This window comes from Ovis canadensis, chromosome 20 (genome assembly GCF_042477335.2).
Source record: "Ovis canadensis isolate MfBH-ARS-UI-01 breed Bighorn chromosome 20, ARS-UI_OviCan_v2, whole genome shotgun sequence".
Lineage (NCBI taxonomy): Eukaryota > Metazoa > Chordata > Mammalia > Artiodactyla > Bovidae > Ovis > Ovis canadensis.
The window spans coordinates 44,939,262-44,957,238 of NC_091264.1; the positions used below are offsets into that span (position 1 = coordinate 44,939,262).

The 17,977-nt window shown below is 39.4% G+C and overlaps 1 protein-coding gene across 1 annotated transcript; it reads left to right on the forward strand.

The window, feature by feature from the left end:
• The first annotated feature begins 9,449 nt into the window (after window positions 1–9,449).
• On the forward strand, window positions 9,450–10,388 carry LOC138425618 (putative olfactory receptor 2B8). Its single transcript, XM_069563741.1, has one exon. The coding sequence runs from the start codon at window positions 9,450–9,452 to the stop codon at window positions 10,386–10,388; it is 939 nt and encodes a 312-aa protein (XP_069419842.1).
• The last annotated feature ends 7,589 nt before the right edge of the window (window positions 10,389–17,977 follow it).

Here is a 17,977-nt window from a genome sequence, read left to right on the forward strand (position 1 = left end):
TTGAACTGAAGCAAACCACGGAGATTCCATTTAAAAAGTCAATAGTTTAAATTAAAAAAAAAAAAACAAAACTATACGGCAAAAGAAAAAAACAGTCAATAGTTTTTCTGCTTGTTTAAGTAAATTATTGCAACTCTCGATAGAAATTGAAGAATGTCATAGAGGAGATGATATTTTTCCTTAGCCACGTTAGAAGTTTGGGAGTAAAATGTGGGTGTTGTTGTTTAATATATTACCTTAAAGGTTAGAATCTGCCTAAACTTTAACTCTGTGATCTCTTAGAAGTTGGTTATAATTTGCTATAGGACTCAGGGACTCAGCCCGGGGCTTTGTAAAACCTAGAGGAGTGAGATGGGGAAGAAGGCTCAAGAGGGAAGGGACATAGGTATACCTATGGCTGATTCATGTTGATATTTGGCAGAAACAAGTACAATAGTGTAAAGCAATTCTTCTTCAATTAAAATGAATAAATTGTATTATAAAACAAAGAAAAAAACAATTTGATTATGAATATTAGGTGAAATTAATTTACCGTTAAAGTTAGGTAACTGAATGAGTTCTTATTTCTATATGCAGAATTTCTTTTTTGCAATTGTGTGAAAAAAATCTCAATTATTTAGTAAAATATCTAAGCCATTAAAAGATGAAAGCTAAGATAACTGGGAAGTCTAGGGAATTATCTGACCTCTGTCATTTATGAGAAGTTATAAAAGAGACAGATTAGGTATCTTCTTGCGTTCTCCTTGATATTCATTTTCTCTAAGGGTTGTCATCTCTGGGCAGCTAGGCAACATCAGCTAATTAACAGTACAGGACATTCATTCTCCAGAGACTTCAGCCAGGTAAATAGTTTTCACCGGACCAGTTTTACTGCAGTTTCATACCAATCTCATGCTTTCATAATGAGCTCTCCATCATAGAGCCAAGACAGTATATTCAGAAGGAATCCTGAGAGTTTGAGATTGCCTTCCTAAATCATCCTACCAGCTAGACACAATGCTGATCTTCAGTCCTGTGAAGGTATTTGAAATTATCACAAGAAATGTCTTCTGGCTTAAGGAGAACTTAAGGATATTCCAATGCTGATGGAGTCAACTTATGTACTCATTTCATATAGCCTGTGTCCTTAGTCTACACACCCAGGTCCCAATGCCCAGTACTGTGTTAAAGGCAGAAACTGGAAATGAGATAGGGAATGAGTTTCGAACACTCATATAAGGTGACTCAGACTGACAGGACTAGAACTTGATCTTTGTGGTACTTTAGGAATTGGTAAGTTAGTTTGTTTTCAGTTGCAAATGTTCTTTAAAAGCTAAACTGAGTAACATACATGTCAGTTGGCAAAAGAAACAGAAGTTCCTAAGGAAATTTATCCAATTGAAGAACTAAACTGAAGTGTTCCTTATGGAAGCCAATTTTGTGTTCCCAGACATTTCATCCCATTGTAGTATATTCATTATGTCTCAGTATGGATATGTTGAACAATTTAAATTCAGGATATTTGGCCGTCATAAAATATGTCCTTCAGTAATTGAATAATAGCATATATGTGAATGTGAAAATATTAGACTATACACTTTCATTTTTTCCTCAACTCCTATTTACTGTGAAATTACAGAATGTTTCTTAAAGTGTATTGTCAATATCTATAGTTTCTAAACATTCATTTTCTCAAAGAAATGAACATATGTAGTCTTCCAAATGGTAGTTTGATAATTACAACAATGAAGGTCCATTTCATGGTTACTGTGTCAATGCATTTTTTAGTTTATTGTTAATGAAAAATGATCATTCTTCAATTGAGGAGAAATACCAATTTGAAAAGAGAAACGTGGGTCAGACAAGGTGATCTGAATGTTTAATTTATTGGTGAATTAAGCAAATGACAATTTTTTGATGGCCTTGCACTGAGGTGATGTGTAGTGTACACTGGTGACTGTCCTTTCATCCTTGTACACACTTATGAATGGACTCTACGTTTTGTATGAATAGACTCTAGGTTTTGTATGAATGCTTTTGGTGTCCAGTTCAGATGTTTCCTACTGGCTGGTGGGTGCACCAGTCCACACGATATTTGTCATGAGTATTGACTGATAGCTTCAGAGCCCATTCCTTCTTCAGAAAATTGCCATCAATTGAATGGGAGCCACATTACCAGGAGGTCTCCTGATGTTGGTTGGGTCAGCTTGCAGTCAATGACAGACTCTTAGGATATATAAAGGGCTGACTTTTTGTCAAGGTGGAATTACATCTGACACAATGCATGCTCCACAGCTTGTTATTCTGTATGTCAGTACCTAGTCACATTTAAATGACTAGATATTTAAATTAACCTGAATTAAATTTAAATTTAAACTTCAGTTCCTTAGCTGCCACCCTTGAAATGCTCAGTCAGCAACATGCGGGTAGCAGTGATTATATTAGTGAAGACAGAATACTTTTTATCAGCAGATAGTTCTGTTGGAGAGTCATATGCCATCTTTCTCTGGGACCAGGCTTATACTATTCCATTTGCGATTACATCCTTGCTTAGCAGCATTGTCCGCTCTATTTTGTTCTTTGATTCTCTTTATCCTGAGAACATTCTATCAATAAACAGCTTGCAAAGAAATTCCTACTTCAGCTTCTCCTTCCCAAGCTGGCCAAACGTTGTCCATATTGATTAGAACTATTATTTCTGATACCATGATAGATCCACTTCTTCCTCATTTGTAAGTCCTTCATTGCCATTAGGGACCAGGCCTAATGTATTGGAGTTAAGCTGAGACAGAAGGATTATTAAAGCAAGAGTGATTCAGTTATGGCTCTGAGGCTGCAGGGGTTTGGTCTGCACCTTTTCAGGATTCCTTGAGGAACTGGATAGGGCAGAGTTGAACTTTAAATTTATCAGTGAATGTTGCATGATTTGAGATCTCTCTCTCTCTTTTTTTTTTTTTTAGGTTTAATTCTTTTTTTTTTTCTTTTTTTTTTTTAATTTTTAGTTTTTTATTTTTTAAATTTTAAAATCTTTAATTCTTACATGCATTCCCAAACATGAACCCCCCTCCCACCTCCCTCCCAAAAGAAAGCAGGAGTGGCAATACTCATATCCGATAAAATAGATTTGAGATCTCTTAAAGAGACATTATCTTGAGATCTTTTGTCTTTAAAATGGTTTGCGCACCAAGTAGTTAGTTTTCTTGAAATACTTATATTCTTCCACTAAAATTTCAGTTATATTATGTGTTAGTAATATAGTTATTATAATTGTAAATATACCTCTAGCACTGATATGTGTCTGTATTAAGCATTTAACCTCTCTCATTTGATGCCTCTTCTCTTAATTAGTATAGTGGAATTGTGTTCTTGTGAGATATAATTTTCTATCATATTCTTTTAAAAAATAATTATGTAAGATGTCATCTTTTATTGTAGAATCTGTTAATTTTACCTACTTAATATTTTCTATATATACATACATATACTTTGATTTTTCAATTATTTGTCATTTGTACCCAAATATTTATTGATATGTAGCTTGTATAGTGGAATTTGCCTGTTTTATGTCATATCATGATGGTTATCAAGGAAAGTATTTGTTGTTCCTGTAGCTAGGATGAATGTGTTTAATATTTCCAGTTTTTATTATTTATGTTATTTATTTTATTATTTTTGTAGTTTGTCTCACACTACTCGGTATTCCTTGTTGTGTTAGGTCAGTTGATATGTATTTTAACATAGATAATGATTCCCGATTAAAAACCAGAATTCTTTAAATGTGGTGTGTGTGTGTGTGAAGTCGCTCAGTCATGTCCGACTCTTTGCGACCCTGTGGACTGTAGCCCGCCAGGCTCCTCTGTCCATGGGATTCTCCAGGCAAGAATACTGGAGTGGGTTGCCATTTCCTTCTCCAGGGGATCTTCCCAACCCAGGGATCGAACCCGGGTCTCCTGCTTTGCAGGCAGACGCTTTATCCTCTGAGCCACCAGGGAAGCAAGGAAATAAAAATTTCCTATTTAACCTTAGCCAAGAAATATTCCTTACCTTGAATCATTGCCTTCTGTGGTGGTGCAAACAGCTTTAGGAAGGGTGGGTGCTGAGTAGGGAACGAGCAAGGGATTGGTGTGACCCAGGCCAGCAGAATGTACTCTTGAGATCATTGTGATGATGCATCTTGCACCTTGAATTTTCCCATATCTGATTTACTCAGGAAGGGATAACTTCCTGAATTTCTTTAGAGAAAAGAATTTAAAGAAGACAAATATGACATTGCTATCCTAATTACCTTCCAGTGTAATATACACTTGGACTGGAACCATTTGTAACATACAAAGACAATTATATTCTTTTTTTCTGTTTTAGTTGGTGTTACTTTTGTTTGTTGTTGTCTGATATTAAATTTTTCAACCTAAAATCATTCATTTTTATACCTGTCAGATACTTGGCCATTCAGCATCCTTTTTCTAATAAATGAATATTATTCTGTATAGTTGCACATGGTTCGAACCACTTCATCTTGGCAAGATTTTATCTTAAATCAATTGCTGTTCTGGTCCTTATTGATATGATGATAAAATATGCCATCATTTTATTACACTGGTCCATTATTGTATTGGTGTTTTCCTTTGATGAATTAACATTTTATATTTGCCCTTCACTTTGTTGAATGCTTCCTTTATTAAGTACATTTAGGAAAGTTTTCCAGCAGCGCCTCTAGGATGAATGTGTCAGTATTTGTATATATGTTCATGACACTGAGACATAGCTTGTATTTGCTCTTCTGAGCAGGTGTGAGTCAGGGAACATATCCTGTCATTGCACATTTAGACTATCTGTCAAAATTTTAGAATTCTTCTATAAATTTTTTTCTATATAGGCTTCTGTTGTGGATACCACAGATCACATTCTTATAAGAAATCAAAGGAAGAATGAAATCATATGAAATTGTAAACTCTGCCATCAGCAGTGGTGTCCCCTGAATTTTATTATATTCATGTCTGGCAATAAAGCAATGTGTTTGCTAAAAACACAAACTTTGATATCAAAGAGACCTAATTTGTGTTTACAGATTTAGGATTTTAATAATCTTGGCTAAGCTACTTAATCACTTTAATCTATCTCTTCAAATATAGAAGGGTAACAGTAATAAATGTCAAACTTTTTTTGAAGATAGTTGACACTATGCGTGTAAATGCTTTAGAGCATATCAAACAATCAACAATACCAACAGTATTGGCATTATTATTATTATTTTCAAAAATGTTTCTTTATTTACTCATTTAATTTTTGACTGCCTTGGGTCTTGGTTGCTGCTCACAGGCTTTCTCCAGCTGCAGCAAGCAGAGGCTACTCTTTAGTTGTGGTGCGCCGGCTTCTCACTGTGTTGTCTTCTCTTGTGGAGCATGAGCTTCAGTGATTGTGGTGCAGGAGACAGTAGTTGTGGCGGATGTGTATGGCTGCTCCATGCATATGGAATCATAGTTGTCCTGCTCATGCAGGATCTTTCTTGACCAGGGATCAAGCCTGTGTCCCTTACATTGCATGGCAGACTCTTCACCACTGGACCACCAGGGAATCCCAGCAGTATTAGCTATAAGTAGCATATCATTACAGCCTTTAAAACTTGGATACTTATCAAACTTTACATGTGATAAGTTTTATTAAATATTGTTTTTGGAGGTGTGTGAACACTATAGTGCTCTTCTGTACTGTTTTGTGATCGAGTGTTAAGTTAGATGAGCTTAATCCTTCTCATATATGATGTATTAAATTTCTATTATGTGTCCTTTTTACATTTCAAACCATCTGATTTTTTTTCTTTCCTTACCACTAAATTATGGGACATGGAGGACATTTATGCCATTGATGAAGGAATATTCCCCAGGGCCCCTCCACCATTACCTCTTCTTTCATTTGACTCCTTGCAGTTGTTGTTCAGTTGCTCAGTCATGTCGGACTTTGCAACCCCAGGAATTGCAGCATGCCAGGCTTCCCTGTCTTTCACCATCTCAAGTTCATGTCCATTGAGTCAATGATGCCATCCAACCATTTCATCCTCTGTCGATCCCTTCTCCTCCTGCGGTCAATCTTTTCCAAAATCAGGGTCTTTTCCAATAAGTTGGCCTTTTGGATCAAGTGGCCAAAATTTTGGAGCTTCAGCGTTAGCATTGGTCCTTCCAGTGAGCATTCAGTGTTGATTTCCTTTAGGATTGACTGGTTGGATTTCCTTGCAATCCAAGGAACTCTCAAGAGTCCTCTCCAGCACCACAATTCAAAAGCATCAATTCTTTGGTACTCAGCCTTCTTCATGGTTCAATTCTCACATCCATACATAATTACTGGAAAAACCATAGCTCTGAGTGTACGGACCTTTGTTGGTAAAGTGATGTCTCTGCTTTTAATACGCTATCTAAGTTTGTCACAGCTTTTCTTTCAAGGAGCATGTGTCTTCTAATTTCATGGCTGCAGTCACCATTTGTAGTGATTTTGGAGCCCAAGAAAATAAAATCTGTCATTGCTTCCACTTTTCTTCCATCTATTTGCCATGAAGTGATGGGCCCAGATGCCATGATCTTAAGTTTTTTGAATGTTAAGTTTTAAGCCAGCCATTTCACTCTTCTCTTTCACCTTCATCAAGAGGCTCTTTAGTTCCTCTTAGCTTTTTGCCATCAGGGTGGTATCATCTGCATATCTGAGGTTGTCGATATTTCTCCCAGCAATCTTGATTCCAGTTTGTGAGTCATTCAGCCTGGCATTTCACATGATGTACTCTGTATGTAAGTTAAATAAGCAGGATGACAATACACAGTCATGAATGTACTCCTTTCCCAATTTTGAAGCAGTCTGTTGTTCCATGTATGGTTCTAACTGTTGCATCTTGACCTGCATATGGGTTTCTCAGGAGACAGGTTAGGTGGTCTGGTATTCCCATCTCTTTAAGGATTTTCCACAGTTTATTGTGGTCCAACAGTCAAAGGCATTAGTGTCGTCATTGAAGCAGAAGTAGATTTTTTGGGAAATTCCTTTGCCTTTTTTTTTTTCGACTTCCCTGGTGCCTCAGACAGTAAAGCGTCTGCCTACAATGTGGGAGACCCAGGTTCGATCCCTGGGTTGGGAAGATCCTCTGGAGAAGGAAATGGCAACCCACTCCAGTACTCTTGCCTGGAAAATCCCATGGACGGAGGAGCATGGTAGGCTACAGTCCATGGGGTCGCAAAGAGTCGGACATGACTGAGCAACTTTACTTACTTGCTTTTTTTATGATCCAACTAATCATGGCAATTTGATCTCTGATGTGATTCCCAGGTGGCACTAGTGGTAAAGAACCAGCCCGCCAATGCAGGAGATATAAGAAATGTGGGTTTGATCCCAGGGTTTCGATGATCCCGTGGAGGTGAGCACGGCGACCCGCTCCAGTATTCTTGCCTGGAGAATCCCATGGATAGAGGAACCTGGAGGGCTACAGTACATGGGGTCACAAAGAGTCAGACATGACTGAGTGAGTAACACTTTCACACTTTTTCCTTTACTCAGTTTTTATTAGCATTTATTTTATGACAATTTTGTATCAGTTTCTTTCACACAGGAGTGAGTCTACACCCAATTCAGATTCAGATTTTGAAAGCCTTAGAAGAATTAAAAATGTACTATGTGCCTAACCATTTGAATACAGTAGAACTGAATTATATACCTTCTTATGCTGCTTAAGTTAATGGATGAAAAAGTAAAAGTGAAGTCGGTCAGTTGTGTCCAACTCTTTTCAACTCTTTGGACTGTAGCCTGCCAAGCTCCTCCACCCATGGGATTTTCTAGGCAAGAATACTGGAGTGGGTTGCCATTTCTTTCTCCAGGGGATTTTGCCAACCCAGGGATCAAACTCAGATCTCCTGCATTGCAGGCAGACTGTTTACTGTCTGAGCCACCAGTGAATCCCAATGATCATGTTTATGCAGTAATAAGTAGTTGGATAAATATGATAGTCAGTTAACCTTAGAGCTAGTATTGTGTTCAGGTTGGTGTAAGTAATGTTTCAAAATAGCTCCCAGAAAGGTGCATATGTAAAATTAACCTAATGTAAATGAATGTTCTTAGATTTTTATAACACCAAAATGTGCTTTTCTTTATTTCTTCTCTTGTATTACTAATACTTTTAGTTTCACATTCTATCTTTGACCTGTCACCACACTGACAGTGCACCTGTGTTTGTATGTGTTCATCTATTTAATTATTTATCATAGGGAGTGTTGTAAAGCATTACACTTTGTGCAGATTACACAGTTGGATATCTTTAGAGAATATTTATCTTGATTAAAATGTTGATAGTGACTAATCGTATCTTCTTTAGGAATTCCAGGCATTTTAGTTGCTGGTAATATAAGAAAATGACATCAACAGAAAGAAGAGGTAAGTTCAGGTCATTGGGTTTTGAACTTCTGCTGTGAACTGACTATTTTTGTGGTTTAGTCACTATGTCATGTCTGACTCTTTACGACCCTACGGACTATAGCCCACCAGCTTCTCTGTACTAGAGTGGATTGCCATTGTCTTCTCCAGTGTATCTTTCCGAAACAGGGACTGAACCAGCATTTCCTGCATCTCTTTCAGGTTCTTTACTGGTGAGTCATCAGGGAACCCCATGAACTGACTATACGCAGTGAATAAAGTTTTGGAGTTCTTGTTAAATTAGTGTTATAATTTTAGTTATCTCAAGGGCAAGCGTTAAGCACTATAATTGAATGGTGATTTTTCGAACTCTCAAAATTTTATTTTTATGTTTTTTTTATTTTTTACTACTATACAAAAAGATTGGTGTATAGCATTCACAAATATAATGTATTAGGAGTAGAAAGATAAAAATTTTGTCAAAATGTTTGCATGAAGCACTATTAGTGATACTTTGAATATAATATAATTCTTTGTATAAATATGTTCTAGCTCATAAATTTCTATATCTGAATGCATTTTCGAGATTATTTTCTATTATTCAGTTACATGTGAGGTATGTACACATACAGTTGTCTAGAATAATGAGATACATATTTAAAATAAACTTTCTTCCTCTGTCGACATCTTTCTTACTCTTTCTGATCACTCTGCCTTGATTTTCCCTCATTTCCACTTTCTCTAAAATTTATGTATATAATGATCATAATTCAATCCTATTCATCTCAATCACAAAAGACATTTTATATCTATGATTGATGCAAACTAAGATGCATTATTTGATCTTATTATTTTATTTTTTGTATTGAATATCAATATATAACTTTTTGTGAATAGTATAGAACTAATTGATTTAAGATATATCAATTTCAATGAGTACATCATTTATTCAAATAATTGTATATAAAATACTATGGCCATGCCTTTGAACATGATAGATTTTCCTCTTTAATCCTGCTCTTTTTTGGAAAATAGCTTTTATAAATTGCTAAATGCTTGGTTTGACAGGAGCCCTGTGCTAGCAAAGGATGGAACAGAAAAATGGAAGTTCTTTCACTAGGTTTATCCTACTAGGTTTCTCTGACAGGCCTCAACTTGAGCTAGTCCTCTTTGTGGTCCTTTTGATCTTCTACATCTTCACTTTGCTGGGAAACACAACCATCATTGCATTGTCCTACTTGGACCCATGTCTTCACACCCCAATGTACTTTTTCCTGTCTAACTTGAGCTTTCTGGACATGTGCTACACCACCAGCATCGTTCCCCAGTTCCTGGTTAATTTCAGTGGAGCAGACAAATCCATCTCCTTTGGTGGCTGTGAAGCTCAGTTCTTCATCTCTCTGGCATTGGGATGTACAGAATGTATTCTCCTAGGAGTTATGGCATTTGACCGCTATGCGGCTGTTTGCAGGCCCCTTCACTACACAGTAATCATGCACCACCGTCTGTGTGCCCTGATGGCTTCTGCTTCGTGGGTCACTGGTTTTGCCATCTCCTTATTGCAGACAGTGCTCACCTTCCTTTTACCACTTTGTGGGAGAAATAAATTAGACCACTTCTTTTGTGAGATCCCTCCTTTTCTCAAACTTGCCTGTGTTGACACCACTATGAATGTGTATATGACCTTTTTTGGCAGTGTCATCATTCTTCTCACACCTGTTTCATTAATCATGTTCTCCTATGGTCGGATTGTCAGGGCGGTCTTAAGAATAAAGTCCACTGCAGGGCGGAGAAAAGCGTTTGGCACGTGTGGATCGCACCTCACAGTGGTCTCCCTGTTCTTTGGCACAGCCATCTCTGTGTATTTTCAGCCCAGTAGCAGCGACTCCCAGGATCAGGACAAGATCATGTCTCTCTTCTACACTGTCATTATCCCCATGACCAACCCCCTCATATATACGCTGAGGAACAGGGATGTGAAGGGAGCGATGAAGAAGGTGCTTTGGAAGGCCTCTGACTCCAGATGATGGCTGAGGAGGACAGTTGAATGGAAGGACCTTGAACGCCAGTGCTCTTTAGATGTATCTGTGTGCCCCGCATGAGTCACCTAAAATTTCCTCTGACATTTCTGAAGGGAATTTGTTTCCTTCATTCCCTTTGAAAAGTGAGTGTTTAAATTTTAAGTTCATGTATTCATTTCAGCTTCCAGGGATGTTGATTCAGTGTTCTGATAGCATCTGTTTTGAGGTTATTGTTTTTTAAAGCTCCAGGGATTTTTCTTGTTTGCATTCCCTTTTAGGTACATCATTCATCATCTATTTGCAAAAAGATACGTGAAATTATTACATGAAAGCATAGCCAAAATAAGAACAGGAAACCACCAAAACGCTGTAAGGAATATTAACATTTTATCATTTCCTAAAAATTGCTACTTCCACAACACATGTATTCCGATGCCAATAGGTAAATTGGCATCTACAATTGATTAGCTTTTTCTATATAACAAATCACTTCAAAAATTAAGTTCCTTAAAACACCAGCTATTAATTTATCTCACAATTATGTGCATTAGCAATTTGGGCTAAGCTTAGCTAGACAATTCTTCAGGTCTTGGCTGGACTCACTCAAATGCCAGCAGTTAGCTTCCGGGTTGACTTAGGGCTTCCTGATCCAAGACTGCCACAGTTGGCATGATTTCCATCTCCTTGATGTGGTGTCTTGTCTTCCAGTAGGATGGCCTGGAATGTTCATATGGGGAAGGCCGATTTCCAAGTTCTTGTGACCCATTACTTGTTGAAATTATGGCTACTCTCCTGCTTGACTGTCCTGTCTCTCTTTGTGCATTCTTTACCTCCATAAATAGTAACTGTTACGTTCTGTTCTTTATTTCACATGGAAGGTTTAGGAGGTCATAGTGTGTTTTCATGGCCTCTTTCCCCAGTCAGCAATAAGTAGGTGCTTCCCTAGTGGTCTAGTGGGAGAATCCTGCTGCCAATGCAGTGAACACAAGTTACATTCCTGGTCCAGGAAGTTCCTACATGATGCAGAGCAACTAAGGCCATGTGCCACAGCTACCCAGCCAGCTCTCTAGATCCCATGAGCCACAACTACTGAAGCCAGCACGCCCTAGAGCCCGTGGTCCCCAGAAAGAGAAGCCACAGCAATGAGAAACCCTTGCACCGCAGCTAGAGAAAGCCTGCATGGAGCAATGAAGAGCCACAACAAAGACCAAGCATAGCAAAAACAAAAGAAAAAATCCAATCAGTGGGAGATCTTTCCTGTTGGCCTGTGGTTAAGAGCCCTTGCTTTCACTGCAGAGGTCGAGGGTTCCATCCCTGGTCAGGAGACTAGAACCCACATGCCATGCAGCATGGCCAAACATTATAAAACAAAGAGAACAAATCAGTAAGTGGGGACACAAAGGGGTCTGTCACCAGGAAGGGCCCTACATGGGACTGGTCAGATTCAGAGTGAAGATCTGACTAATGGGAAATGGGGGCTGATAAGTAGATTATTTTTCCTTTCTTCTCCTGGGCTAGGGATCTGTTGGATATCTCCTAGGACATGCTTTAGGGGGACAGATGTGATTGAGCACCCAGTTACTCCATACTAACGGCAAATTTGATAATGTATCCTTGACAAGTCCGCTTTTCTTCCTCTTCTGTTTCCTTTCTTTCACTCCTGATGCTGTATCTCATTCTTCATTAAGTGCTTGTTCACAAACCTTTGTTTCAAGTTCCCTTTTCTGGGAAGGCCTAAGCTATGACATAGAGTCTGGGGGCCTATGGAAATCATCTGGATCATAAATACAAACTTTGTCAAAGATATTTGCAACTGTTACCAATGCTTTGAAGTTGGGCCCTAAAAATGGTCCTTCTGCTGGGTGTTGATCTTGCCAATAGAACAAGATGGAGTTCAGATCAGGAGCAAAGGAACTTCCCTGGGGGCCCAATGGCTAAGACTCTGCACTCCCAGTGCAGGGAAGCTGGGTTTGATCCTTGCTTGGGCAGCTGGGTCCTGCATGCCTCAACTAACACACAGCACAGCCAAATAAATACATAAAAATAAATAAATATTTTTAAAAAGTAGAAGCAAAGGGAAGTTTCATCCTTTAGTCATAAAATGGAGAAATGGGAGCTCATCATCTAGAGTATGCCCTCTGCTGGACAGCCCATCCGCAAGTTGCGTGACTGGGGTATCTTATCATTGTGAAGTGGGTGGCCGGGTTCTGCCTGAGCAGGCACACCTGTGCTGCCTGTGGCTCCACACCCCAGTGCCGGGTGCAGCGTCTCTGCACACGGCCTGCTGCCGCCAATTTGTCATTCACAGCCCTTCTGCACACAGTCCCCTGAGCTGAAGTTTGGGGCACAATGCCTCTGTACCAGGTACCCTATGAGAAAGTGAAACAAGACTAAGCACCAAGGAAAAGACAAGAAAGAAGGTTAGAGTTTATTACCCAGATTCTATTTTCATTTTCTGGCAACTGCTAATGGTCATTACTCCTGGGAACCAAAAGAATGAAGGACATTACATGAGGAGAGATTTTAGAGAAAGAAGAAGACTGAAGACCAAGGTTTGAGGCACCTCAACATTTAATGATTGGGTCATAGAGAATTTTAAGACTCTTCATGAGATCGGGGGGAAAATCCAGAGATGTGAGAGGAAAACTCTATTAGTTGAATTAAAGGCTAAGCTGCTATAAGAACAAGACCATGAAAATCCAGTGGCTTAAAGAAGAGTCTTTCTCTGTCTACCGCTGTTTCTGTCCCCTGCTTTCTCTCTCAGGCAGGGGTGTAGTTTGTCAACAATTATGGAATATTCCCACTCCGCCTTATTCTTAGTGGCTTCCAGCATTTGAAAGGTTGTCAAGACCTCTTAATTTTCTAAAGGGGATGAACTCAATCAGCATCTAGATGGAGGCTGATTGGAAGTTGAACCATCAGGGAATAACTTTTCAAATATGTAAGTATACTGCTGATAGCTTATGGTGAATGATGTCAGATTTGTGATCTCTGTAGATTTAACTTTGGGACCAGGGACCAGGCTTAATCACTCAAGAGGTTCTGTATAGCAGAGTTTTATTAAAGTGTAACAAGGGAGAGAGAAAGCTTCTGAGAGAGACATCAGAATGGGGACAAAGCGTGCCCCCTTGGTAGTCTTTAGCTCTATGTTTTATGTCTGTTAGAAAGCTATTAATTGGATAAGAGAGACACCTGAATGCTGATGGAGTTTCACCAGGCCCCTCTACCACAATATGCATTTTTGAGATAGGGTGGCAGGAGGTATGTCATCCCTCAGCCATAAAACAATTGATATGAATACTGGTTTATTGAGCGATTATCAGCCAAAAGTTAGTCTTAGGTGGAACCATTTTGAAGAAAGGCAAATTGCAAAGCAAATACATGGTTTCATGAACATAGCTTAAGAAAAACATTTCCATAAGAAAAACGCATTGGTTAGTTCAAGGTTTGAGAAAAGTTAAGTTCTGGTGGAAGAGGTGTCATCATGGCCACAGAGAATTTTAAGAGAAAAAAGTCTGACAATTGTAGTTTGTTTCCACCTGCCTCTTAAAGTGAAGTTACTCAGTTGTGTCCGATTCTTTGCGACACCATGGACTGTAGCCCTACCAGGCTCCTCCTTCCATGGGATTTTCCAGGCAAGATTACTGGAGTGGGTTGCCATTTCCTTCTCCAGGAGATCTTCCTGACCCAGAGATTGAGCCCGGGTTTCCTGCATTATAGGTAGAGGCTTTACAGTCTGAGCCAGCAGGGAAGTCCTGCCTCTTAAGGGAGAGAGAAAAAATGTCTGACATTTGTAGCCTATTTCCTCCTTTTGGAGACCCCTGGCCTTCCTGCTTGTTACCTCTCTCCTGTTTCAGGAGAAGAGTGGGAAACGTGAGTTTTTGTCTGTTCCTTCCACATTGAGCCCTAAGTTGGGGCGCACAGGCAGCCAGTTAGGAATATTTCCTTACTTTGCTACTGTCCTGTTGGACCCAGGAACACAAGCCCTGTAGGGGGCCTGGGCTACATGATAAGAGTGTGTCCTTGGGCAGCAGCCCCAAAACCTGGGCGGCCACATATGTGCACAAGCTCCTTTAGAGACACTGGTGGCCTGCGATGGGACAGAGGGAAAGCATGATGATGGCACCTGTTGACTTCTCAGGTGTTTGGTGAGGATTGCAGTTGAACCCTAGATATGTGTTAGGAGTCTCAGCTTTTAACATAAGGAAATAGGCTTCTTTCAGGGAGAAGCTGGAGGTTTCAGTCTGTGTCTCTGTGCTGTTCCCTGGAGAGATAGCCACAGTGAGTCTGGGTGAGCCTGTTAAGAATTGTTTCTCAGTTCTTATAGCCTCATGGATTTCATGGAGACAATCTTCACTGGCTTTCAGAGCTCCATGTTTTGGAGGGTCATGTCTCAGGTGGAAGTCTTCAAAGATAAGGTGCCAGGTGTGGGACACTTTGTTTCCCAGGGAGAAACTGGCAGTGAGGACTTCCCTCCTGATTGTATATTGTGGCTCCAAGGATGGGGTTTATGCAGAGATTTTGTCTCTGCCTCTTCTAATGCTTTATTTATTTTTTTTTATCTTCTAATGATTTTAGTGTGGGGTTTTTGTTATTCACGTATAGGATTCACCCAGCTAGTTTCTGCATTTCTTTTTGAAGGAGTTGTTCTGTGTAAAACTGTAGATTCACTGTGCCCAATGGGAGGAAAGGAGATCTGGAACCAGTATGTCATGAGTGAACAGGAATCTTCTCCCCTTTTGAGCAGCTTCCTCTCTCATCTCTCTCTTTGCCATTCTTATTCTTTTGTGTCTGTCTGTCCCTCTCTTTCTCATTCGCCAGTTCTTGTTCTATCCAAGTCTTTTTTCTTTTTAGACTATTTAGTTTGAAATAATTACAGATTGATGGGAATCCAAAGTTAGTAGAGAGAAGTCTTGAAAATTTGATCTATTTCCTCCCAGTGATTTTATATTATATAACTATGCTGTGCTGTGCTTAGAGGCTCAGTTGTGTCTGACTCTTTGCCACCCCATGGACTGTAGCCCACCTGGCACCTCTGTCCATGGGGATTCTCCAGGAGTGGTTGCCATGTCCTCTTCCAGGGAATCTCCCAACCCAGTGATCAAACTGAAGTCTCCTGCATTGCAGGCAGATTGTTTACCCTCTGCGCCACCATGGAAGCCCAAGATTTCTGGAGTGGGTAGCCTGTCCCTTCTCCATGGGATCTTCCCGACTCAGGAATTGATCCAGAGTCTCCTGCTTTGCAAGTGGATTCTTTACCAGCTGAGCTACCAGTGAAGCCCATTATACAGCTATAACACAATTTAAAAACTAGGAAACTGACATATGTACATTGTGTGTGTTTAGGTCTATGTAAATATTTCCCCATGTAAATTCCTGTAGCTACCATCACAATCAAGATATAGATTTATCCCATCACCACACACATCTCCCTTGTGATACTCCTTTATAGTCACTTCTAGTCCCTCCCTTCCCCTGCAAATTAAAGTTGTTCAGTCACATCCAACTCTTTAGACCCCCTGCTCTATACAGTCCATGCAATTCTCTAGGGTGGAATACTGGAGTGGGTAGCCTTTTCTTTCTCCAAGGGATTCTTCCCAACCCAGGAATCAAACCAGGGTCCTCTGCATTGCAGGTGGATTCTTTACCAACTGAGCTATCTGGGAAGCACCCCCTCCCCTGAACTCTCTGTAAAACCATCCCTAACTCCTGAGCAGTACTAATTTGGTCTCTGTCTCTTTTGTTTTGTTATTTCATAGGTGTTATATAGATGGGATCATACTTCACCTATTAACATAGACTTATTTTCATTCAACATAATACCCTTGAGATTCATCCAAAATGTTGTGTGTATCAATAGTGTATTCTTTTTTATTGCCAAGTAGTATTCCATGGTATGGATGTACCAGTATTTGTTGAGAATATTTTAGTTTTCAGCTTTTTGCTGTTGCAGATAAAGCTGCTATGAATAATTGTGCACAGGTTTTTGTGTGGAATAAATTTTTGTTTCTTTGCCATAAATGCCCAAGAGCATGATTATTGGGCTGTATGGCAAGTGCATGTTCAGTTTTTAAAGAGACAGCCAAATCTTTTATCAAGTAACTGCATCATTTTATATTCTCATTAGTAATGTATGAGTGATTCAAGTTTTCCACAATCTCACCAACACTTGGTATTGTTCCTATATTTTTCATTTTTGTTCTAGTAGGTGAGTGGTGATATGTCTTCATGGTCTTAGTCTGCATTTTGCTGATGATTTCTTTGGAGGGAATGATGCTGAAGCTGAAACTCCAGTACTTTGGCCACCTCATGCGAAGAGTTGACTCATTGGAAAAGTCTCTGATGCTGGGAGGGATTGGGGGCAGGAGGAGAAGGGAATGACAAAGGATGAGATGGCTGGATGGCATCACTGACTCGATGGACGCGAGTCTGAGTGAACTCCGGGAGTTGGTGATGGACAGGGAGGCCTGGCGTGCTGTGATTCATGGGGTTGCAAAGAGTTGGACACGACTGAGCGACTGAACTGACCTGAACTGAACTGAGTGATGCTAAACATGTTTTCATGTTTCATAATGATATCTTTACCATCTGTATATTTACATTGGTGAGTTATCTGCTTGAATGTGTTTTAATTGAGTTATTTTCTTATTGTAGAGTTTTGAGATGCTTTGTACATTCTAGATACGACTATTTTCTATGATAAGCAGTTTGAAAATATTTTCTTCCAGTTTGTAGCTTATCTTAACCTCTTAACAGGGTTTTTAATAATGATTATATTTTGCTGAATCCTCATTTGTAGATTAAAAAAATAGATCTTGCTTTTGCTGTATTATATTTCAATAAAAGAAGAATTTTGAAAAATAGCATAGGAAAAAACGTAATTTCAAGTTAGCATTCCTAGATAATGTCAAATTATTATCCAACATTATTTTGCTAATTAATATTTGCAGCAGCAAGATTGAACCAGGAAGAAGTGTTAATAGCATGTCTATGATTCTCTTCTGGAGAAGGCAATGGCACCCTGCTCTAGTACTCTTGCTTGGAAAATCCCATGGATGGAGGAGCCTCGTAGGCTGCAGTCCATGGGGTTGCAAACAAGTGGACATGGCTGAGCGACTTCACTTTCACTTTTCACTTTCATGCATTGAAGGAAATGGCAACCCACTCCAGTCTTCTTGCCTGGAAAATCCCAGGGACAGGGGAGCCTGGTGGGCTGCTGTCTATGGGGTCGCATAGAGTCGGACATGACTGAAGCGACTCAGCAGCAGCAGCAGATTTTCTCCATCTATGGACACCCTATGCCATATTAGTCTTTCTTAAGGCTCCTTATTAATATTATGTTGGGATTTAAATAGTGGCGAGATTACTGAGAAAATTCTAATTAAGACTATTTTAAGGAAGAGATAGTTTCTCTCTATGGGTAGTATGTTATTTAAAAAATGAATTTATGCTTATATGGGAAATGGCTGGCTATAAAATGTAAGTTAATTATCGAAGTTCTCTGTGCTTTTCTAATAACATGTGAAAACCAAGATGCTTCAAACCTAAATAGCTTTCTCTTGGATAGCTTATACTACTAACTAGCAGTGGTCTAT

Coding starts and splice junctions, on each gene's coding strand:
- LOC138425618 (XM_069563741.1), top strand. CDS start 9,450: ATGGAACAGAAAAATGGAAGTTCTTTCACTAGGTTTATCCTACTAGGT.